Source organism: Anoplopoma fimbria, chromosome 15, assembly GCF_027596085.1.
Source record: "Anoplopoma fimbria isolate UVic2021 breed Golden Eagle Sablefish chromosome 15, Afim_UVic_2022, whole genome shotgun sequence".
NCBI classification, from domain to species: domain Eukaryota; kingdom Metazoa; phylum Chordata; class Actinopteri; order Perciformes; family Anoplopomatidae; genus Anoplopoma; species Anoplopoma fimbria.
This window is the reverse complement of record NC_072463.1, coordinates 5,626,722-5,652,781: the sequence shown is the minus strand read 5'-3', so window position 1 is coordinate 5,652,781 and position 26,060 is coordinate 5,626,722. Positions and strand designations below refer to the sequence as shown.

At 41.4% G+C, this 26,060-nt stretch overlaps 1 protein-coding gene across 7 annotated transcripts in view; it reads left to right on the top strand.

Annotated features, from left to right (window-relative positions):
* slc8a3 (solute carrier family 8 member 3) overlaps nucleotides 1-26,060 on the top strand; it is a 97,998-nt gene that overhangs the window by 55,263 nt on the left and 16,675 nt on the right. For 3 of the 7 annotated variants that reach the window (XM_054613491.1, XM_054613490.1, XM_054613487.1), the window contains exon 2: nucleotides 7,499-7,583. In XM_054613491.1, the coding sequence (XP_054469466.1) occupies nucleotides 7,499-7,583 (85 nt within the window). Of the gene's footprint in view, nucleotides 1-7,498; nucleotides 7,611-17,015; nucleotides 17,037-26,060 lie in introns of all 7 variants that reach the window. The other 4 variants (XM_054613484.1, XM_054613489.1, XM_054613486.1 and 1 more) reach the window with 2 other exon arrangements.

The window sequence follows — 26,060 nt, the reverse complement described above, 5'->3', positions numbered from 1 at the left end:
GTCATACAAATAAATCGATCGCCCTCCAAAATAATAAACCTGCTTCTAAAATTGCTTCCAATGTGATAGCACCCTTCATGAGCTGCTCAAGGACACTTCAGCAGGGAGGATGCTTGCCAAAACGAGGGCTTGGATTTGGGTCCTATGGATGAAGGATGGTCTCTTTTGGCACAAGGCCACCCGCCGCCTCATTGGATTTAACATAACAAGGGGTTCTTCCATCATATTGGTAAATTTGTGAGTGTAGTGCATGTATCTCTTATTCTCTCTTTCTGCGCTGAGTGTCCAAACTGGGACTCACTTTGGAAGACATGTATTATTCAAACAGAATCTGGCACCGCTGCACTGACTCTCATGCTTTTGCCTTAAACAACTTGCAATCACTGCTATTGCATCTGGCTCAAGCTCGGCCAGCAAATGTGCAAGTGGCAAAGTGGAGAGTTTTTTTTTGTGTTATTGCGTGACCCATTTTCTTTGTTTGGTTTATGTAATATTGATGCCTGACTTCAGCGGGCCGGTCGCCATTTGGAAGGTGGTTTTACTTCCTTGCTTATAAAAGTTTTAGCTCTTTGTCAGCTGGTCAAGTATGCTTTCATTTGTTTGCCTTCGCTGTGTGAAGAGAAATGAAGCGGACGTGGAGAGAAAGGAGATGAGGATGATGGGAGGACGGCGCATAAACGGGGGCCTTGTGGGTGTGGAATATTAAATCTGATGCGAGTTTGTCTTCAGATTGGCAAGAAATCATTGACAAATGTGTTTACTGGCTTTTTTTCTGTGATTGCTGGGGAAAAGCAATAATCAGGACTATAATGAGCGAGGCCCATAATCCCTGTGCTTGGTGACAGAAACCAGGCCTGCTTAATTAAGGCGCTGATTTCCCACGAGGCACCGGGGCCTTTTTTTCCCTCCCCTTGTCCTCTTCCCGTCTTTATTGGCTTGACTTTATTCTGGATTTTGAGTGGAGGAGTTGCCATGATCTGACTAGGCTGAAATGGTGGTTTAAAAGCCTGTTTTTTTTTGATGATTTTCACTCATGTTTCATGTCACGTTTTCGAGTCTATAATTAATTTCCTGCCCCTCTGTACAGGTCGGTTTGCTTCTTGCAAGATGCACATGAGGTTTTCTACTAAAACTTTTCAGGAACTCCTGGTAATCCTGCCGCCATCGAGGCCTCCGTACTGCAGTGAAGTGCAAAATGATGTGCGCTGTTTAAAAACCATTACGCCAGTCCCTCCACGCGTGCTTCAGTAGTGGTTAAATGCAGTCTTGCGTAAGGGTTCATAGCAACTGAAAAGCACTCAGTAGATGAAGGAAAGAGATGGCGGCAAGGTGGAAACTTTCAAGAGAATTTGGAAAAGGTTGTCTTCAGTTCAAACTATAAAGCCCTGGGCCGGGGTCGGAGGCAGCAGGTGTTTTATACAGAGGACCAGGGAGAGAGAAAAAGGTCGTATTTGATTGCAGCACTTTTAGCTGCTGCTCCTTCTATAGCCTGGATTACACAAGTCTTCCTAAAAATGTCCAGAAAACCTCCTCCAAAAAAAGAGAATCTTCAAAAAGAAGAAAGGCTTTGCAGAGGGAAAGCTGAGCGGTTTGAGGGTCAGCCTGCACCGACAGAGAACGGGAGATTGGTTATCACACATATCGCATATCACTTCCTTTTGATGTGGTACTCCAACCACAGTGGTTTCACACTTCTAGCGGTTACACAGCATTATTTAGTGTTTGTGGAATGAGAGCCAGAGCGGAGACCAGAAACAGTAAATCTGCTGTCGAAGAAAGAGGCATGGGAGAGCGGAGAGGAGGCGGGCAGCTCCAGCAAACTTCAGCCGCAGTGTGGTTTTTGGCTGCAGAACTGAGGGAGGAAGAAAACACTCTGTATCTGCCTCTCCATCTCTCTGCACCACCTCCACTTTCATGTCTCACTCCCTTCACAGTTTTCACCTCTTCTTCACCCCTCCTCCATCTGCTCTGGACTTGGGGAAGGCAGAGGCCGCTGCCTGCAGGCGACCCAGTGCAGCGGAGGTGTGAACCCTCTAATCGCCTGTCATTACTCCAGTGGCACTCCCCACACTAATACTCAACTTAAGGGGTGTTATGTCTAGCATGTTAGCATCAATGAATCATTATAACATTAGGTTTGACACATTAGTGTCATTCAATTTAACAAATGAGAACACTGGTGAGAAGATTGACATCATTCTTACTTCATTGTTTTTTTACTTTCCCGAGGCCGGTTTCTGTAGGATTTTTCTAGTATTGGAAATTGTTTACATCACAAGCGGAGATTGCTTTATGTGACAAAATATTGTAGTTTCAACCATATGTCTGCTTATTGTGTTGAATTTCAAATGAATGGGAATCAAATGTCTGGGCGTTAAGTACCAAGCAGACGCAAGGAGATGATTTGGTTAGCGTAGCTTAGCATAAAGACTGGAAGCAGGGTGAAAGAGTTAGCCTAGCTCTATCCATTTTCCCCATGTACTATAATTCCTGTGTCTATCATCTTGGTCAAGAAGAAATGCCCAGTTGTCCGCATAGAGAGGAGGTCTGGATGATCGGGTGGGTCAAACTAACACAGGACTTTCACCCAGGAGGCCGCTGTTTGTGTTCCCTGTGAAACGAAAAGTCAATGTTGACTATTTTAATTTATGTACATAATGTACATAATGTACGTAACAAATGTACTCATTTTAAGCCAAACCACAAAGTTTTTACTAAAACTAACCAAGTAGTTTTGTTGGCTAAACATAACCAAATAGTGTTCTTACATTTTTGTTATGTGCATAAAACTGACAATACAAAAAAATATGTTTCCTTCGAAACATTATTGAGAATGAAGTTTAGTCGTATGTGATCGCTATTTCTTAGTAGACATGGTTGCTCATCCATAGTTTCCTGCTTCGGCTCTCTTTACTCCAGAGCGGTCATGTTTGTCTCCTGAAAGTGTCTGTTACACCTCTGAACCAGTGTCACAGCAGCTCAGGGACAACGGTGAAATAAACAGATCACAGATCTGTAAATAAAAACAGTGGAGACGTGTAAGGATGTAAACATATACCTGTGTGTGTGTGTGTGTGTGTGTGTGTGTGTGTGTGCGTGCGTGCGTGCGTGTGTGTGTGCGTGTGTGTGCGTGTGTGTGTGTGTCATTGAGTGTACACAAGCAGCCCATCTGAAACGCACTGTCACACCCTCTGTGTCTCTTCTGCCAACACACCACAGTGAAACCATTCATATGACGCCTCTCTCCACCGGCAGCAGGACAGTCCCTGTAAACACTGCTCTGTGATTTGTGTTTGTGTGCACAGCAGGTGTTTGATTGTATCACTATCACTCACACACACACACACACACACACACACACACACACACACACACACACACTCTCCTGATTCATTCAGAGTGGCTTTTTGCAGCTTCCACAGCGACTGATACCAGATGTTGGGATAGATGGCTGAATTATTGATGACTGCCATAAACAAATGTAAATGCTGCTTAATGTTCCCCTCACGTGTGCGACAGTAATTGGGACTGTGTGTGTGTGTGTGTGTGTGTGTGTGTGTGTGTGTGTGTGTGTGTGTGTGTGTCTGTTTGTGAGCAGTTATGTTGTTGTGTGAAGGTGTTTTTATTTGTGTATGAACAGTATTTCTTTAGCAGACGAGTGAATCTGAAAAAAAGGGTCAACTTTGTAAGAAATGGATGTACTTTGTAACAAATACAAAACATAACATGCGAGTGAGGATGTGGTGGAAACTGCTCAGCCACCTTATTTTATCATGTGTCATCACATGATCAAATAGAGACGTGACATTGGGCAACAACAACAAAGAAAATAAAAATGTTCCCATTTAATCGAACAGTTTCTTTTAAAATAGTTTATTAATAGCTTTATCGTTTTTTGTAGAATAAGCATATCATTTTGTTACAGATTCTTACTTACTAATTGATCTTAAATAGCACCCTTATGAGTTGAATGTGATGAGTTCTTCTTTGATCTTGTGCCTGTTTCTATGGCGACTATGTCTTTTGCAAGAGCTTCATTCAACAGTTTGTAAGAGGTTTTTGATCTCTCCATGCCCCCCACATGTCAATATTTACAGTATCTTCCTTGTGTTTATGAATGAAATGCTGGTTACGGCTTTGTTTACGATTTATGGGAATATTTACTGGGTCATAATGGCTCAAAGCAACAACTTTAAAGTGTCATCTCAAACAAACAACCCTTGAGAACTCGACTCTCTTCTTAACACACATGGAATCAGATGTACTGAAAAAATCTAACTTTGCGGTGTCAAACAGAAACAATCTACGACTGCAATCTGTCACGATCTGTTAAAATTACAGAAACAATAATTTCCGTTTGCTTGCCGTATATCACAAGGACTGATAATTACAGGTGCTGTGGCTCCGTCTGGGTGAAGTGGAAATATAGGTGACAAGTTAATTTGTGTCGTCAAGCTCCAGAAAAATATCACGCAAAGGTGCAATGTGTTGGTGAGCTGTGCGGCTGCTCAAATGAATCCATGATGCAAACATGTCTGTTGATTATTACATGATTGTTTTTTGTTGATTTCCATAAATCAAATTAGGGTTATACCTCAAAACTGTGCTCCAGAATCAGATCTAATGGAGCTTTTAATGGCGTCAGATCTTTCAAAGGTGTTGATTATTCTCTAAGATATTGTTACTATATTAAGTTAAGTAATCATGCAGCTGCCCAAGGATCCCACAACCCTGCCTGTCAACTGGTTTGTGCTGTAGCAGCTAAAGAACTGGATGTTTACCTCAGGAGTTAGTGGAGACCTTAAACAGTGCTAAAACGACATGTGATTATTGCACAAATGCTGCTCACAATAATTATTGGTGTCTTATCTGCTGGATGTATAAAGAGATTACTGCTTGCTTGCTTCTTAGCCATATTAATAGCCATATTAAGTATACTAAATAGCATTGTTGGTTGCTGTTTGTAAACTCACAGCATTCAGAGTTGGCTCATCCAATGAGCCAGAGAGAGAGAGAGCATTGATTTTTAAGCAGCAACAGTGTGAATAATGAAAGGGAGTGGCGTGTGGCGTTATCGAACAATTTGCAGTGAATCAGAGAAATAAAACGTCATTTTCTGATTGTTTTACAGCGGTCACATTACACACCCACACCTATGCACAACCCTTTGGGAAGGTGCAGAATTTTTAAGGAATGCAGCTGAGGCGCACGTTTAATCGGTTCATATCATAGATGCTAAAGTTACACACCCACGTGGGGCCCCAAAGGCTCTTTGCTGACGCCCAAAAACGTCCCAATCACAGCAAAATAAGAAAGAACAGAGAAAATACAGGCTGCGGGCAGATTCTCTGCCGATACAGACACAACAGCACACTTCTAGCGGGTCATAAGTGACGATTGTGTTTGTATCAGTCAATACATTTCTTCTTAAGAAATAGCTGCATACAATACCTTAATTAGCATACAATAAGGTGATAATATTTCAATGTTGTTTTTATGTTTTATTGTGTCGACTGGCAAAAAAAAACTATTTATTGTTGCAGGTTTAAAGAGGGTGTGCAACAAAAAAGACCACACAGGAAGGGGAAAAGGGCAACTATTTTTTCCACTAAGGTTAATCAGCCATGTCGGTAATCGTGTGGCTGCCTTTTTTCAATATGTGCATGGTGGTGTAGTAATCCACAAGGCGACGTGTGGTGTCTCCGTGACTACATGCATGTCAGGCCTGAGAGCTCCACCCAACCCCAGCCAGGCGGCGTGTGTTTTTGCCAGATCCCTCTTGTCCATTAGACTCCAGAGCTTCCTCCTCTCTCATTTCTGGTGGGGGGAAAAAAAAAAAAAAACAAGGCGCCTCTCCAGCACTGCAGACATCTCACCCAGCAATCTGAGGAAAGCCCTGACGATGGGATATGAAGAGAGAGAGAGAGGGAGAAAGAGAGATGGATTGTTCTGCTGTCTGTAGTGTGCTAACAGGATCTTACAGTAGACCAGTAGAAGATTTAGCTATGCATTACAGCGCCAAAATAAAGACGTTTTAATTCCTCTAGAGATGCTGGGATTAGTGGTTTTATATACATGGTGTGTGCAGTATGAGTGTGTTCGTGTTTGTGCAGGAGTATGACAGTTTGTGTGTGTGTGTGTGTGTGTGTGTGTGTGTGTGTGTGTGTGTGCGTGTGTGTGTGTGTGCTTTGACTGGCACAAGCCACGCTGTATGTCACGGAGCTGGAAGTACATCAGCGGGATGTCAGAGAACGAGCTGCTTTTTGACTGGATTGGTGATACAGGAGCAGCTCTCCATTATGAATGCCGCAGCGCCGCTCATTCTATTAGCCGAACCCCCTGCTTTCCCAAATACTCTCTCTAAATAACATGCGTAGAAATTGCATTTTTTGGGCTCGGATGAAGGGGGGGGTGGGGAAACGTCCTCCCATGAGATGTCAGACACATAATAAAGTATGTCATCCCTATTTCAGGGCTAGCTGCGCCGCTGTCGACTATTGTTGACTCGTCTGCTTCTTGCAGCGGATTCTTTCTGAGGCCTCAGAGAGCGTCATGGCTTCTCTTGAGCTCTTGTTCGGTTTGTTGTCGTTTGTCGCCAATTGAATTCCACGCAGCTACTCCCCGAGGAGTTCCCGCTGTGATATGGGCGAGGCGCGTAGACATCTGGGTACCTACTGACCACTTAACTGCCTGCACTCGTCGATAACTCTTTAAAAAGATCAATTAGGCCGATCAGTGGCGAGAGCGCCGCCGGGGGGCTGAGGTGCCATATTGAGCTGTTTCTGTGTGATGATGTCACACGCAGCTCTTTCCCAGAGACAAAGAGCCTCACCCCTCCGGACATTTGACTTCATTAAAGGGTTGTTCTCCTCAAACCGGAGCAATAAACTCAGCAATAAGCCGCTTCTCTCTTATCTGCCTCGCCGGTGCCTCGAGAGGCGGAGGGAGTCCTCGCGGTGTCCAGCCAGCCGTCTCATTGAAAGCGTTCTGACCGAAACATCGAGCCGTAAAAATCGATTTAGACAGCGACAGTTTCTTTTCATTTATCCTCCGCTCACCTTTTTTGCCCTTGTGAAATGTCCGTTTACACATTTTACAACCTGATTGATGACATGCTGCTGTTTTTCACTTCATTGTGTTCTTTTATCCTCACTGCCGTCGAGTGCTTTTTAAGCCCCCTCCGTTCCACTTGTATCAGACACCGTGATGAATGCAGTTGTCATGACGCCCCGTGGCAGCCAGTGAGCTCGCCGGACGCTGTGAGTGTGTGTCGAGTCCAGGCGGTGACGGACAGGCCCCGGTCCACAGCGAGCTGACCTTTCACCTCCTAACCTTTTTCTTCCATGCTGATTATTAATCCTACTTACAGTGCACTTCCTGTGTCCCTCCATCGCAAATTAACCTTTCTCTTCTTCTCTCTCCCTCTTCCCCCCCCCTTTCTGTCCTTCTCTGTCCCTCTTCCTGTCACAACCCCTTCCTGTTTTCCCTCCTCCTGCAGCAAGCTTATTCACGTGAAAATTATTGACGATGAGGAGTATGAGAAAAACAAGAACTTCTTCCTGGAGCTGGCCGAGCCTCGCATGGTAGACATGAGTCTGCAGAAAGGTGCAGTACTGAACCTATTTCTCTTCCTCTCTTATCACTTTCTCTTGTCTCTCGCTCTCACACGTTGTCAGTGTCTTTTTTTTTTCTCTCTGGCTGTTAGTAGCCTCCGTCTCTCCCCAGGCCTCTTTGTGTCTTCGTTGTCCACTTCTTTTACCGGAAAATTCACTTTGCTGTACCCAACCCCCCTCCTCTCTATCTCACTGCCACGCTTTTCGCATTACACCTTAAAACGTAAACCACAAACCCGCTCCATCACCATCATAATGACAGGCTCCCCAGACGACGTCGTCATCTGCATAAAAAGAGAACAGGGAGTCTAGGAGCCGCGATCATTTACCGTCTCCACGGAGCAAGGACAGACATTATGTAAAAACACGTTTTACCGAAATGCAGAGTCTAGTAGCTATTTTTAAGTATGCGCCTGCTTCGGTGAAAAATACAAGCAAATTGCTGTCGGTGAAATGAGATTATTGATTTATTTTTCACCATACGACTGTGTAGCTCACAGGACTGTTTGAATTTAATAGTTTGTTTGAAAGTCTAACTTTCCGAACAAGCTCTTGTCCTGATGGTATCTCGCTCAGCTCATATTGAGGTCATGTATTGTTAAGATTGTATCCCTCTGCACACTGAGCTTGTCTTTAGGCGTCTTTTTTTTTTGCAGCAAGGTGAAGATATAGAAATAAAAGTGGGAATTCAAATCAGAGTTTGTTTACATCATAAGTTTTGTTTGTTTTCATGTTGTTGTTAATGTCTGCTGAAAGAAGCCAACAGGCTTTTTTGTGCACCGTTATCTAATGCGGTGTTATCTAACCGTGCTCAAGGCCAGAGGACAGGAGAGGCTCTCTAGCTGGTGTGGAAGGTGCAGAATGTTATCGGGTCTGGCAACGCTGTCTGGCAACGCTGTCTGAGTCGCACCGGCTCCCTGTGTTCTCCAAGAGGAGTTACTATGTTGGTCTTTATGAGTGACAGCTGCATCTCTCCAAACACTCCTCTGCTGCTCTATGATGCGTTTTTTTTTTTTTTTTTAATTCTCTTTCTGCTTCAGTACACACACACACACACACACACACACACACACACACACACACACACACACACACACACACACACACACACACACACACACACACACACACACACACACACGCTGATAAACAAACACAAACAAGTTGTCTGTCACACATCTCTTTTCGGTTGTTTGAAATATCAGTAAACTTAGAATTTAAACTTAGAACATTAGTTTTTCATTTCCCTGAACAGGAGCCAAACTAAATGTCTATAATGTAGAATTTAATGTCAACAAATGTCAATATACTCACAGACAAATGCACTAATGCATTCACAATGTCTTATTATATTGGTTGGCATCTTTATTAACTGTTCATTCCAAACTACAACATGTTAAAGCCTAGCTGTTTCCCTTGTTTTCAGTGTTTGTGCTAAAGTCAAAGACTGTATTTAACACGTGGACGAACTCACCATGATGTCAGCAATTCATTTTTAGACCTTGTCGTCTTGGTTTTTGGCCGCCGCCATCTTGTTTATTTACAGCCAGAAGTTACACATGGGGTGGAGCTGGGTACAACCGAACGCGACGCAAATGTTTTAGGCAAACAGTTTCATGAAATGAAAACATGCTGTGAAAAGATTAAAGTTGTGAGAGGATAAACCAGGACAACTCCCAGATCGGACAGCGTCGTTGTAGCAACCTGTCAATCACAAAGTAGCCACGCCCTAAAGCATACCCTGCCTTATCTATTTTACCCCTAATGGGACTATAATTTACGAAATGAACATTGTTCTGTATTGAAGAAGACTTTAGGCTAGATATTGAGACCATAAACTCATGTTTATAATGTTTACTGAGGTAATAAATCAAGTAAGAAGTAGGGTCATTTTCTGATTGACAACCAAAAGAGTCGCCCCTGCTGGCCATGAAAAATAATGCAAGTTTAACACTCTTCCAAATTGGCTTCACTTTTCAGACCTGATGGTTGCCGCCTTGCCAAACTAAGCTACATAAGCTGTCTGCTACTTGGAGCCTCATATTTAACATTCAGATATGAGAATGTGAGTGTGTTCTGAATTCTTCCAGGAGGAGATTTCCCTGCCCTTGTGAGAACATACATCCCAGGGTTACTGGTTGATTAGGCCTGCAGTCTCTCCCTAGTAACCCCCAAAATCCTCCAGAAATATTTTTTCCGTCCAAAAAAGGACCGTACAATGCAAACACACATGCCATTATTCCTCGCAGCCGTTGAGGTTTTCCGCAGCGGGATTGTTGAGTTCAGTGCACCGAACACAAGTCGGGATTGTTACAGACAGAATAGGTGTAGAGGAAGCGGAGGAAGAGAGAGGTATCTGCTCCGACGGAGGGGGAGATGAAGATAGGTAGCGACGGCTGGAGCTAAAAGGATGACATATGCCAATGGCCAGGTTTAGTCTGAAGAGAAGAAAACAAAGATGCTTTGTTGGGGTCGTACACTGACGGGGAAAAGAAAGTGAAACCTTGTAGGATTCCTGCAAATGTAGACAATGAGATGCATATGAAACACTGGAGGTTGTTTTTATCTGTCATCATGAAGCGTAACACATTGAAAACACCTTTTGCACCCGTTTCCTTGCCGTCATATTTCCGCATATTAATTGCACAAACTGATCAAAAATGTTTCTCAGTCTGATGCTAGAAAGATGACAACAGAACGGTGCCGTTAATGAAAGTGCAGACAGTGTTGACAATGAGTAATATGCAGACTTTTTTTTTATTTATTTAATTTATTTTTTTTTTAAATGCAGGAGGTAATGAATGTTTGATCAAGGGTAATAAATGTTTGATCCATATATGATGAGGAGGTAATGAAAAAGCTTTTCTGCATTATTTCCCAAGCAGGATCATCTTTTATGAATGCGCTCGTGCTGATGAAATTGCTTTGATTCCAAATTAGAGAGAGAAGTCGAGCCACTGTTTAGCAGAGGGGTTAAATATATTCTCCCGTTGCCACAGTAGGTGCTGCTGGATCGCAGTGATGTGAACGATATGATAATTTCTCACTTTTCATATATAATGTGGCGATTATATTGTTGTTCATAACCGCTGATGTGGGGCTGATTGGGTTTGTTTTTCTCCTTATTAAAGCCGGAGTGGAGGAACAGAATTGATGAATATTCTATGAGAGTCTTTGTTTTATTTGGCTTTTCTTTTCATATTCAACAGCCTTGCTCCATTTTTCCGACGCATCAACAGCGCTATGCAACAAAACACTCTTGTTTCTTTTTCTCAGATTATTCCTCTATTATAGATGACCAAAATAGAAGCACCAAAATAATTCTCAGATCTCATTTTAACTCTTTGATGTTTTTTTTTTCTTTTCTTTTCTTTATGTATTACGAGCAGTTGCATCACTTATTGTAACGCTCACAGATTTGTTCATACAGTGGGATGCTGGTAGCAGAAGCTGGCAGATGTGAGCGAGTCCTGAGCCGGCAGGTCTGACTTTGGACAGTGTGTGAGTAATGAAAGCAATCAAGCCAACAGTCACCCTGACCTGTCAGTCTGGAGTTGTTTACTGCCGGCTCCAGCTATGCCCTTCTCTAACATACTGAAGTGGTCAATACCATTAGCACCTCTGGTGAGGTGGCCTCTTAACTACTGCTGCTGCTGCAACACTGCGGAGTCAGAGTCAAAGTCACAACATGGCATTACAGGACTTCATTTTGGAGACATGTTGAGGTCCATGCCAGATGTGTTTTGGAGAGTTTTATTCAAGTGGTGAGACATTTCTTTTGTTCTTTTGTTTAATTTGGGCAGGTGACAACATTTCCACTCACACTTGGCATCAGTCAGCTTACCAAAGACCCTTTTCCAGACCAAAAAAATCAATAGACTCCTTTCACATTGGCAGTAGACGATTATGCGTTTAGTTTTTCTACTGGTGGGTCACGTTCGACCATCAGAAACGCTGTGGTGAAAACGGTGATAATGTTGCGGTGGTTACTTCTTTTTTAATATCTGTTTCTTATTCAGTTTCTCTTTCAAACTCTCAAACTAGAGTTAATGATTGTTGGAAAAGTCTAATCGATCGGTGAGTTATATTTTGTTTCTGTCGAGGTTGAATGAAGTTTGTTTTGTTAGTGATGTTAAAAAAATATATAGTTTCTGTCAATGGAGTCTTGTATCTTTGAGGGGAACCTGTAACGGCTGTTTCTTTTCATATCTAACTCTGTGAATAAAGGGTTTAGTTTAACTTAACCAGAGTTGGTGATTCTTTGAAAAGTGGAAAGGCTTTTGAAGATGAGATTTGATGAGAATTATTTCATTTCTGTTGAGTTTGAATGTGTTTCTATGTAAAATTACTGTTAGCCGACTGGAGTCTGGTAGCTTTGAGAATATTGATTGTATGTTTTGTATTTTCTAATAGTTGTCCAAATCCCTGTCGATTTTATTGATTATATTAATTTATTATATGTTCAGTTTAACATGGGTCAAATAGAATCGCGCCCAAAAAGGGGTGAAAATGAGCTGGTCCACCGGGGTGTCGTGTTTCCATCACTGCCAATTGCAGCTTGACGCTATAAATCCTTGTGATTACAGCAGAGTCTTTTGTCCTGGGAATAAATACCAATTGACCCTTCACAAAGCCGTGCCCCAAGCTGTCAAGGCTACCATGGAGCTACCGTGGAGCCCACACTGTCACTAACTGCACTCCCTGAAGAATTATGATCTAATATTTGAAAAAAAAAAAAAGATATTGCAGATATCCCAAAATATATCCCAAGAGGATTTACAAAACCAAAAGGATTTACTTTAGAATAGTGTAATATATATAGTATATTAGTAGTAAGTAAGTAAATGTTTTTCATTTCTGCTCGCTGCTGACCGACCCGTTACTTATATTTGTAGTTAGTTGTGAGTAAGGGATATTAAGTAGAATAAGATGCAGTAAATAAATGATGAGTCTTCTTCCTTAGGCTGAATGTTGTCATTGCAAGGTCTAAAGTACACACACTTAGAGTGTCAAGAATAGACGAGATTAGAAAAAAAGGAGGGAGAGAGGACAGAGTGAGCCGCTATAAAGTGTCTGAAGAAATCAGTAGATCAGCGGAGGTGTTGGTTGGGCTCTGAAGTGTAGGACCTTCAAATGACACCTCAAAAAGTGTGCTACAAAGCAGGCGATGGCAGCGTCATCACTCTTGTACGTCGGAGCGTTAACATCGTGTGTCGTGAGGCCTCGTGCACTTCACTGTGTTTCTTCAGCGTGTGCACGGAACTGAAAGAGAAGCAACACTGAAGTGAGAGTCTTGGAAGTGTTTTATTAACACGTGCGTGTGTGTCTCCACATGTGTCAGTGTGTTAGTGCATACGTGCGTGGCTGTGGGATTAATGCCCCCCCCCCTGCAGTAATCCATCTCCCACCCTGCCACTTTCCATCCAAATCATGCCTAGCGTGGGGAAATGTGCCACCCGTCAGCCTCCTCCTCGCTCAGAGTGAGCTCTCGTGGCATCTAAGGGCACTTCACATGCTGTTGTTTGAGCTTGGCTGGGTCCTCCTCGCAGTCCTCTCCATCTCACACACACACACACACACACACACACACACACACACACACACACACACACACACACACACACACACACACACACACACACACACACACACACACACACACAACACATGCATCCATTACCTCCAAATGAGCTGTGAGTCATATTGTGGAGGGATGGTGAGCCAAAGAATCTCTGAACTCGAGTACAGATGAAGTTTGCATGGATCACTTTGGACATTATTGGGCAAAAAACTCTATTTCTCTTTTTTTTGATTAATCTGCACGTCGATCATTTTTTTTTCAAATTGTAGTTTTGGTTTTTTTTCGTTATTTTGGTTAGAGGTCTGAAATAAGGTCTGTGGTTAACACAAGCTTAAGCGATTGTGATTGACACCGTGTTGCTGCTGTTGAGATTAAATTACACTGAATGTCTAAGAAGATGTCTGCATAGGTGTGGTTTTATGAAGCTTCTCTTCTTGTTTATGTTATGTTGCATGCTATATTATTTTCTGGTGTAAAAGGAGGAAGGGCTTTGCATGTAACACCATTATTAAATATTGATTACATTTTATAAGAAGCAACATCCCTCAGAGGTTTAGTTTTCAAAACCTTAAGTAACCCCTTGAGGTTTCACGTGAGCCTCCACACGAACCTCCTCCAACTATTTACGGCTGAACTTAGAGCTCATTACATTCCCGTTCACCGGGGTCACAGGCTGCATAAATCTCTAGGACTCGGCGAGTTTCGTGAACCTGCCTTTTGTGTTGCTTTTAAAAGTCAAACTTATCATCCCTTTGTTAGCAGTCAACCTGGATTCGACCTCAAATGAATCTCTACCCTTCAGCGTTGTCTCCGTGTTTAAGGGAAAGTGTTATTTCCTTCCTCAGAACAGTGAAACGGAGAGCTAGAGGCGGCGTAGGATTAGCACCATGAGAAATGAAAGGCAGCTTCCACCACTGTTAATAGTACGACTCCTGTGGTTGAAAATAAAGCGTCAGTGCTTCATTTCAATATCTAAAATGTGGTATGAAGTGTTTAAAATGAATTAATTGGTTGTGAAGATAAATTTGCTGTCTCATATTTGTTGTAGAAGTTGTAGAAAATTCCAGATTTCTTTTTCCCCTGAACAAATTGTTAGAAAATTACAGAAAAAACGTCAAATGGGTGTGTAGAGCGGGTCGTCCTTTAGTCACAAGGTTAACGGCTCAATCACCGTCTCTTCCTGTCAAAGTGTCAAAGTGTCCTTGAGTGAGATGCTGAACCTAAATGCTTAGGATGGGTTTAATGCAGAGGTTAAGACTCAGCTCACAATTTGACCTTGAAGACACTGTGCTGGATGCTAAATGTGGATAATATAAAAGGTCAAATTGGTGTGTTGTTCGTGTTTTTCCTTTTAAATGCGGACATTAATATTTACCTGTATGTATATGATGATAACAGTCATTTTTTAATTTGGGATTAAATATCTCTTGAAAATTCACGAAAGCTTATTCCATGATTTAAATATGAGAAAAATCAGCAAAATCATCATATTGATAAAAACATCCTGTAAATCCAATATGGCTGAAGTATCGCTGTTTGGTTTGGCCATATAAAACCAGACAATATGATGATTAGAGCTGCAACGATTAGTCAATAAATATATTACCTGAGTAACAAAAAAACTAATCCGAAACTATTTGATTATGAATTATCAATGATTTTAGGCAAAAACTAATATTCTCAGGTTGTGGCTTCTCTAATATGTCCAAGTTGTGATGGACATTCTTTTTACTATTTTTAGACATTTAATAGACCTAACAAGTAATAGACTTATTTGGAAATTAGTCACTGTAACTGCGTTGAAAATGATCATGATCATCATATTGTCTACACACCAATACGTTTGTTTGTTTGTTTGTTTGTTTGTTAATTTAACTCTGTCATACAGCAACAAAACTCTGTGCCAATCAATAAATTTAAGATTTTTTCTCAGATTTATCCCTGATGTAATCTTTTACCTCGTTAAGATTCTTTCCATCCAGATTATAATCTACAGGCTTTGTTGGGTCGAACACACTTTCTCACCTCTGGGGATCTCACGTCTGTTCAAAAGGCACAAGTGCTCAATCCCGGGCCTGGAGGAACTCTAAATGACTGGTATTGAATCAATTAGCTGCCTAATTGGGCTGAGATAAAGACTCCATTTCCTTATCGCCAGCCCACCAGTCATTACAGATGGCACTGGGGATCTCCCAGTGGATGTGCCAGGAGGTCAGAGTGGAGCCGGTGATGGTTTTGGCAATCTCACTAAGTAGGCGGTAGTGTGCACTATATGTGAAGTATACAGAAGTATACGCTGGAAAACATCATATAGAGATTAAGTGGAATCAATCATCTGTCACTAACTTTAATTTCTTTCTAATTTCAAGCAAATTCAATTTAAAAATTCTAATTTTTGCTGTCAGATCAATTCAGAGTTTATGAACATTAATTGATTTAAAGTAATGAGTTGAATGAACGTACATCTGAGGGTTCAATCAACTTGTCATATTAAGTTTCTAAAAGAACATGACCAGCCATTAGCAGACTTCCCAGCATGCATTGTTTGAGTGTAAAAACTCTGAAGCTACAATTCTTTATTCTTGTTTGAAGAATAAAAACAGACAAGATTGTAAATAGCATTTTTTTATTGATACTTTCATTTTAAAAGACTTCACAGAACAGGGCTGTTTTTATTTGGTTGGATCATTTTTTTTTTTTTAAATCTATCTAACTCTTGTTGGCTTCTCCAATGTTACCGACCCAAGGTTTAAGGCGGCAGGAACAAATACTGCTTTCAGCTTCAAACATTCAGAGTGCAGAAATGTGGAGGCAGTAAAGGACAACACAACAGACATTGAATTAGTTTGTTCAGCATCATTCTGACCTCAGTCAATTTGTCTGGAGGACAGGACAGTTGGTCTGGAGGACAACGTCTACTTTAGCTTTTCCCAGAAACTCTATCCCTCCTTTCTTTGTGTTTTTATGTTCTGACTCTGATTAAAAACTGAGACATCTACTGTAGCAGCCGATGTACTGTATAAGGGTGGGTGGGATGGATTACGCTGCCGTTTGCTTGATTGTACACTGGAACCTCCCACAGAAATACCAGCATGTAAGGACACATCTGTTACCCCGAGTCCCCTGGGAAGGTATGTAGAGTGAGTATTTTTACCATTTGAACAGACATGCAGGGAAAGAGCCGCTGCAATCTTCTTCAAGGACAGATAGGAAGTGATAATCTGTGGATTAAATGTCATTTGCGGATCAAATGACACATTTTTTATATGGGTCTGAATAAAATTTAATTCAGCATGGGCCTTGTTTAATGAGGGCTTATGCCATCGTAGCATCGTTCCACAATGGGACCTCCCACAAAGTAGTTCATTATTACCTAAACTAATGACACACAGGAGCCACTAATCTGCTAATACCTGCCGTTTTAACTGTCTCCTGGTGCTTGTTCCGTCGGGTTTTTCCAGAGAATCGCCGAGCTCTGCCCTCGTTTCAGCAACAGAAGCGGTGAGAGCTCGGTGAGTGAGCGATGGGGAACAGCTGTCGCTCCCCGCAGGAGACGCAACCTCGCCACCTGTTGGCAGATGATTCAGGGACGTGACCCTAAAGACCTCGCTCTGTTTTCTGTTAACACAGCTCAGTGCTCAGTTTAGGAAGAGCAGAAGAAGAGGACGGTGGATGGATGGTGACAATGGAGTGACTTTGAAAACTTTAGAAGATATCTGGGAAGTTAAGCGATATTTACGCTGCAGCCAAAAGTGTCTATATTAATTTTTCTCTCACATTACACAGATCTAACGTTTCTCTACATGCCCTCATGTTTTCAGTTTAATATATACCAAGAATATGTGCATTAAGTTTAAATCAAGACAGCTTGTATTTGTATGCTTAAAGCTGTAGTTCAACATTTTGGGAGATGCACTTACTTGCCAACAGCTAGATCAGAAGGTTGATACTCGCATTCGGATCTCTGCGTCTTTTCTTTCTCTAAATGCCCGTAGTTGTTAGGTTTTTTTGCGGCTTTTTTTGCTTTTGTTTTTTTGGGGAAGTATACTTCTTCCCTTTGTAGCTGAAAGTCAGACAAGAGGATCGATACCTCTCTCATAACTGGTAGTTAAATGTTAAGCTGTTTAATTAAAAAGGTTGAATACAACACCCCAGCCATGGCTAAACGAGGTCACCAAAGACTTAAAAAGAGACTGCAGGAGTAAGGAACGAAAATGGAAAAAAAAATGTTTTTTATGAAATTTGGAAAGATGCGATGAAGTACTATCAAGTGGCAGTTAAAGAAGCAAGAACGTCCTTCTTCTCTAATTTAATTACAGCAAACCACTCAAATCCAAGACTTTTATTCAAAATAATTGACTCAATGGTCACCCCCTCCCCCTCTCATTCCACTGATGCCTCACAAGAGCTGTGTGAGCAATTTTTAAATTTCTTTGCAAACAGAGTACAGGACCGTGTTTTACATGTTAGTAGGGATATTCTAAGTTATTTTAGCAGTTTTAATCCTGTATTGCTTTCCTCTTTAGCAGAAACCATATCCCATATGAAATCAACCACGTGCAGCCTTGATTTTATACCAACTCAATTTCAGGTTATTGACACAGTCGGGCCCAGTATTCTATTGATTGTCAATAGCTCGTTAGCAACAGGATCTATTCCATCCAGTCTTAAACATGCTGAGGTCCAACCACTTTTAAAGAAACCGAATCTTGATCCCTCGGTTCTTAACAATTTCAGGCCTATTTCTAAACTTCCGTTTTTATCAAAAGTTTTAGAGAAAGTTGTTTCAACCCAACTTCTAGCCTTTATGTGTCTTAATGATGTGTTTGAGAAGTTTCAGTCAGGTTTTAGAGCTTTACACAGTACAGAAACGGCCCTCCTCAAGGTGTCCAATGACCTCCTTTTAGCAGCTGACGGGGGGGAGAGCTCGATTTTAATCCTTTTGGACCTAAGTGCAGCCTTTGACACGGTAGACCATGCCATTTTAATCAACCGTCTTAAGAACTGGGTTGGCATCAAGGACTCTGCACTTAGTTGGTTTTATTCTTACCTCACTGACAGAACCCACTCGGTCACCATAGGTAATTACTCATCTTCTACTTCTAACATTACCTGTGGTGTTCCGCAAGGTTCTATTTTAGGTCCAATTTTATTTTCCATATACTAGGTCAAATCATCAAACGTCATAATGTCTCTTTTCATTGCTACGCAGACGACACACAGATATACCTTCCACTGAAACCCGACGACCCAAGAAGCCTAGCTGCTATTATGGACTGTCTTAAGGATATCAACTGTTGGATGGCTCAAAACTTTCTTCAACTAAATAATTCGAAATCTGAGATCATTTTATTTAGTCCCCCAAACCCCATCACTCCTATTGTAAATGCACTTGGTCCTCTGTCTTTAAATATAAAATCCACGGCAAGGAACTTAGGAGTTCTATTTGATTCCGACTTCACTTTCAGACCCCACATCACAAAAGTAGTCCAGTCCTGTTTCCTCCAAATCAGAACCATTTCCAAAATAAAACCTATCCTCACTCCCCCAAACCTGGAAAAAATCATACATGCATTTGTGTTTTCAAGACTGGACTACTGTAACTCCCTCCTCTCTGGCATTAACCACAAGTCACTCTCTCGCCTCCAACTGGTTCAGAACTCCGCAGCTAGGCTTCTTACTGGTTGTAACAGACGACATCACATCACCCCAATCCTGGCTTCTCTTCACTGGCTCCCTGTTCGTTTTAGAATTGATTTTAAGATTTTGCTGATCACTTTTAAAGCACGTCTGGGTCTGGCCCCGACATACATAGGAGAAATGTTGACCCCGTATGAGCCAGCTCGCAGCCTTAGATCCTCAGGTGGGGCCCTTCTGGTTGTTCCAAAGTCGAAACTGAAAACCAAAGGCGACCGTGCTTTTGCCATAAGGGCCCCTCGGCTTTGGAATGACCTACCGGAGGAGATAAGGCTTGCAGAATCAGTAATCTCTTTTAAATCACTTCTTAAAACACATTTTTATAGATTGGCTTTTATGTGATGTCGTCATTTTATTGGTTAATTTTCATTTGGTCTTGGTATTTTATCTTATATTTGTTTACTATATTTTACCATTATCACTTGATTTTATTTATTTCATTATTTTATTTATTTTATTTATTTATTTTATTTATTTTATTTATTTTATTTATTTTATTTATTTTATTTATTTTATTTATTTTATTTATTTTATTTTTATTTATTTTTTATTTGTTTATTTGATTGTCACTTGTTATTTCATTTTGTTTCTTATGCACTGTCTTGCTGGCTGGTCTGTCAAAGCACTTTGTAAACCTTGTTTTTAAAAGGTGCTATATAAATAAAGTTATTATTATTATTATTATTATTATTATTATTATTATTATTATTATTATTATTATTATTATTATTATAAGCTACAGCCAGCAGCTGATTAGCTTAGCTTAGCACAAAGAATGAAATCAGGTATAAACAGCTAGCCAGATCTCTGAGCTTCACAATAATCTACATTGGAGCTACATCAATTAGAAAAGATAATTAAAAATCCAACTTTCGAAGACATTTTATGACATTTAAAACTCTGAGATTTTTATTTAAGATATTTTAAGCATCCACAGTAACCCTGTTAGAAGAGACAGGAGGAGCAGGCTTGTAGACTATTGAAAGCTTGCAAAGACTTGTATCAAGCACAAATTGACTTGTAAGGTAAAAATAGATTAAAAGCCAACTGTGCTTACAGTTTACTGTGTGTTTGTTTATGGCATTAACTTTAACACTTTTCGTGTGGGAGGAAGTTTTTTTTGTTAGTTTCAGAGTACAATGTATTGCAGAACATTTGTCACTTCCTGGAGTCTCTAATGGTTGCTTCAGTCTTGTTCAGTCTTTGTGCCAAGCTAAGTTATCTGGCTGCTTTAAGCCATTATATTGCCACATACGTTAGCAGGGAGAACAAGAAAACAATATACCAAAGCGAAAGCGAGTTACCACACTTAATCAGAATTTTAGGAGGACATCTAAATTTAGTCAAAACAGAAGGACATAACATAAAATTAAGTTTAAAACAAGCTGTAGGCTGGGAAATGAACGTCTGTCTTCATTGTTGCTGTGTCTGTGTGTTTGTCTTTTGATCAATAACTTGGCTCAAATTGGTGTCAGATTTGACTTCAGATATGAATTAACATGAACAGTGCTTTGCTTTAATGATTATGAACCACGAGCTGGAGTTACATATTAACACATCTATGGCATGAAGGAAGCCTGGAGTTGGTTGCGTTTTTGAATGCAAAATATCTGCACACACAGCATCAATACAAAACACAACATACTTGGATACAGCGCGTAAATAGTACTTCAAATTGAGTCAATTAGCATTGATTGAAATACAATTCAGTGCTTTGAGTATTTGAGAACTTCTCAAAAGGTCTACTTTGTCTGACATTTGAGATGAAGCTGTGAATACCTCTGATGCACTATATTTTATCTTGTCTTAATTGCCGAGGATCTGTGTTGCACACCTGCCTCATGGACTTGCATCAGTCCTGGTGGGGGGGTTGGCAGTTTGCTCCCAGTCAAAAATCTGTTAAATCCCTTCTCATCCCTTCTCTGTTGTCAGCAAAGTGTCCAGGTTCATTCTCGGCTTATTTTACAAAGAGCACAGGGCCCTCTTTGAATACAGATGACACAATTAATACTAAAATCTGTGAGGGATTACCTTAATATGTCAAGAGACTTCTGAAATTAGAGCGGTGTGACACTGATACTGTTCCCTATGCAAGAATCGAATTTAAGTAAAGATTATTATTTAATCGTAAAATAGGCCCCGAGGACTCTGTGTCACAGGTGACCTGCAGGATTCAGTCAGTGGGTCTGAGATGTGGATGCAGGATTGTCTGTGTTTGCGAATTGCAAAAATTCAATAGGGAACATAAATATCTGCAGACAAACACATCTGACTTTCCCTGTATGCTATTCTTTTACCTCTTATCTTTCTCAGTCCAGCCAAAGCCCACGTATTGCACTGGGTTTAGAATGTGGTGGTAAGGGATACAGGCAGATGGGTGTTCACCTTCCCGCCTGCTCCGCCAGCCATGGCACAAATGTCACGACTCAGAGGGCCTTCGGTTGCCTCAGTACCACAGAGAAATCACACCGGCACGGATGAATAGATTTAATTCAAATGGGAGCCCAGCGCTATTCATGCATTCGCAGACCCCCGACTTCATTAAAGCTCCACTTTTTTCTGGGGTCAGGAGGAGGAATGTCAGAGGCAGGGTGTGACATGATAATGAAGGTTATGAAGTGTTAATGCACTTTCTACATTACCGGACTTCCTTTGATTGGAAAAAATTGTCATTTAAAAGTTGGGAAGTTGAGTTATTAAAGTTGTAATCCTTCAGATTGCAGTCTCGGTTGATTTGGCCACATCTGTGGTTACCGTGGCAACGGTAGACGAAGACACTGGCATGTGTTGTCAGTCAATAATTGGCCCTTTTTCCGTCAACTGTGTCCTGCTATCGAGTCGTTTTCCACACGATAGCAGGACACAGTTGGTTAGCTTGCTGAGGATTCGTGCAGCTTTCATTACTCCCTCCAATATTAAAAACTTATTTGCTTTCAAGAAATTATGAAAATGACCTTTGCATTAATGCTGAACCATTGCAGCTAGCGCTAACCGCGTTCACGAATACATTGCGTTTCCTATAGCTTCGTCATGATGAAGGTCACTTTGTGTTTTGCCACTTGAACGCAAGTAAGATTTTAATGTTAATACAGCTCTGTTGTGGTGTAATGAAAGTGCACTTTAAGACGGATATCTAATATAAATGAGATAAAGTTTTGCTGGAATAAATGCATTTTTAATTTCCTGTGACGGCTATTTGAATCCAGCACAGGAATGGCAGACTCTGAGAGAGGTATATAAAGAATGTATTCACATTAAATGGCTTTTGCAGAAAGAATAGCTTAAAAATAATGTACAATTATTTTGAATTATATATTTAACATGCAAAAAATGTTCAGATAACTTATAACCCCAATATATTATGTGTGTTGCTTGGGCGCCAATAGTTTTGCAAGAATAGTTGTCACTTGTTCTGCAGTATCTTTCCATACAGAGAAGATATGCAGGATGCCTTTCCCCCTTTGCTGGCGCTGAGCTTACTGTCAGAGCAGCATTGATTGTATCAACATGCAATTAAATGGTAATTCAGCAATGCAGTGTTATTGTGCGAAGCAGTGCATGAGCGGCCCCTTTAATTATCCCTGATTGTGATTATAACGTCGTCGTGCATCTTTATCTTTATGTGCATTGTTTGCCCAACTTTCCATGAATCAAGCCCGGCGGGTGGAACTGCTGCGTGCACTCACAGCACCGCCTCCTAATTGTGGAGGTCAGAGCTGACTTTTCTCTGCTGTGATTGCCGTGGCGTTGTACAGTAGTCAGTGTAAGATGTGAGACGGCGTGTTGGTGATTTACTGAGTCTGTACTCTTTCTTCAAGGACGCAGCCTTAAGGCAGGGATACTTCAGCCGTCTCTGCTGCTGCATTCTTATCCACATCCTGCTGGTGCTGTCAGCTGATGGAGGGTTACATGGGCAGCCGTGCACAAGGAATGGCATAAGAAGGATGTCGTATTGTTAGCAAATTAGATTCATCCCTCTGCTCCAAATTGCAGTGATTCTGCTTTTAAACAAATCCGTTTCATTCCTTCCGCCTCTTTCTGTCCCCAGATTGGGGTCACAGTTGAAGGACGGGCCCCCCGGTCGCTTAGCAAGTGACACAAGCGTTTACGTCAACGCCTCCAGTGCATCTCCCCGCCGCCGGTGGACTCGATGTGGCTGCGGAGTCACAGATTGTTGTCTAGTAACGGTTACCATGGATGCCACGCTCTTGTCAGGGGGCTTAAGTGTAATGGATTTAAATTGAACTGTTGAATTTTGGAGCTGGGAGAGGCAGAGAGGGGGAAAGTAGGGGAGACATAAATAGTCTGAGCATTAAAAAAAAAAAGATGGAGAGGTGGAGAGAGACAGACACAGTCAACCAAAGAGACAATGAGCCACAGATAGAGGAGAGCAGGGAGATGGGGGAGGTTGGTGGCTGGTGGCTGGTGGGGGGAGTCGCTCTAAAAAGCCCTCACCATCTGTGAGGAGGCGCTGGAAGAGCAGTAATTGTTCCTGAGAGGTGTGTGTGTGTGTGGGGGGGGGGACGGAGATGCGCTGCTACCTACCTGAACACCACACTGTCAGGAATGTCTAAACGCACGGCTGAGGGCCAGCACGGCCGCCAACCTTCTGTGGGGGCTCTCATTAATGTCGATGTCGGTAATGACCTTCTCAAATCCCTCCCCCCCTCCTGACACACCTCACTCTCTGAAGAGGGGCGAGTCAGGTGCTTTGCATTTTTCTCACAGCGGTGAGAGTCCAACGCTTTGATGCCGGACAGTTTCATTGTGATGATCTGATTTATTTTGAGCGGAATAGATTGTTGCTGGGCGGCTCAGCAGTCGCCTCGGATTTGTGATTGGAAATGTTTGTGGTTGTTTGTCCATAATGCTGTGAAAAACCGTGGATGGATAACTGAATGGGAGGCCAGAGCCTCAGTTTGACCTGACTGTTAACATTTATTGTTGGAAAGTCACAGAGCTAAGTGAAAAATATGAATGTCCTGATCACATTTGTCAAACAAGTTACACTGGATTCCATGCATGCCTCATTTCCCATAAATCCTTTGTTTGTGAAGACAATTTCAATCCAGGATAGGAGAGGACTCCGCCACTAACAATGAAACAACTGTATAGAGCGGTAATTACTGAATGTAAATACATTAAACCTAAATCCTACAAAAATGTGATTTGATATCTTAAAAACCTTGAAGGTTCCAGACAGCTGCGGAGCTGTTTTTCTATAAGTGGGTTGCCATTTTCTTTATCTGCATGCCCAATACTTGCGTAAGACCACATATTGTGCATAACTAACATTCCCATCAGCCTTAGCTGTAATTTGTGTTTAGTTCTAATAGTGCAAAGCATATATTAGCATGCTAACTGCTACAATTACAATGGTAAACGTGGTAAACATTAGACCTGCTTACATCAACACGTTAACATTGACAGTGTTAGCGTGTTAGCATACATCCTGATGTTAGCATTTAGCTCTGTTTGGGTGTGTTGCTCCGTTGTAGGAGGGGCGAAGGGCTTTTGTCTGTGCTAGGGGCCTGTTGTCTCATAATTCGTCTATTTGACAGCACTAAGTGGGTAAAAGGATGAATGAATGGATTTATTTCCTTTTTTAGAGAACAGTCACATGAAGGTCATCGTTTAATATTTCCAGAATAAACCGTAGATGGTTAAGTCTTTAACATGGTTACTATCGTGTCAACAAAAGACTTACATTGCTTAATCATTTGTTTTAATCATTTATTTGTGGTAATTCTGGAGGATGTCCCATTTAGGAACAGGATTCTTTAAATACACATGATAAAATATTCATACGCAGGCTGTCTCATACCCAGAGGGCAAGACATGAAAGTATTAACGAAAAAAAGTTACTTCCACTGCTGCTCCCTGTGGAAAACGGATAATATTGTTGGAGTTATTAATGTTGCGTATGATAAGTGGATATTGAGGGCTTCAGAAGGATCCTTGGGGCTCGGCCTCTGTGAGAAGCTGATGAGACGACTCGGAGGCGGCCCTGGCTCCGTCCGTGCGCCCTCGGCCGAGCAGGGCTGTTAATCAGGCCTCAGGGTTACAGCAGTGATGTCAGCACGGTGGACAACAACCCAGAGACGCCTTCTTCCTTTGTGAACAGTACAGCACAAGTACAGCACAGTATCTCCAGAGAAAAAACTTTTGTGTTAAACTGTGTGTTTTTTATTTACAAATAGAAGAAGATATATGAGAATACAGGACTGTAAGACAAATGTAAGAAATAGCTGCTCCAATAAGGACATTTTTACGAGTGAAGAACATTGGGGGGACAGGTTTATTTCTTTCTGTTTAACAGTTAGACATTGGATAAAAGTTAGTGGAAGTCCTCACAAGTATAGGGATGCTTATTGTCCGTGGAAGAATGTAGTATTCAGATCCTTGACTTAAAGGGAACATTTGCCAACTTTTATGTTTATGTCCAATCAGTGTTGATAGTAAATGTAGTCGTTTGAAGCAATTTATTCCTCAGTGTGTGCGCTATATTGACTCATTAAGCTGAGTTCTCCTACATGTACCAGGATGCATTGCATGCGAGCTTCTGACTATCTGACATCCTCTTGCTTATGCAGTCTCTGCCTCTCTCAGCCGTAAAGTCTGTCTCAATAAATACGTCTGAATATCTGAGTAATTCAAAACACTATAAAATATATCCTCGTCCATAACATCCTCTGCTCTCATATGTTGGGATGCCATTTTCGCTGCTTTCCTAGTATGCAGTACAAGCAAAGAGAACAAGGAAGTTCTGTTTTTAAGTGGCATCTAGAGCATGCACGCCCCAAGAGTCTAGAAATTCAAGCTGAAACAGCCCTTGTAGTTCTTCCTTACATCCAACTACGTCACTGTCAAATTGCGGCGCTGGATGCAGGAAGAACAACAGATTTTAAAGCTGCAAGCTCAGTTTTTTATAAATCATTTTAACACAGGAAATTATTGCTTCAGTCGACTACCTTTAACACTGATAAGTAAAATAATTAATACAAAAACATGCCAGTGCTGCATTTAAGTACAAATTTAAAATAACTCTCGCCCCTGTATTCGTATTTCACTCAGTTTTAAATCATTAACATTAAAAAGAGTTTGATGTGACACTGTCAAACTGTGGAAATTATGTAATTAAAATCTGTATGTAGTACATTTTAGGGGAA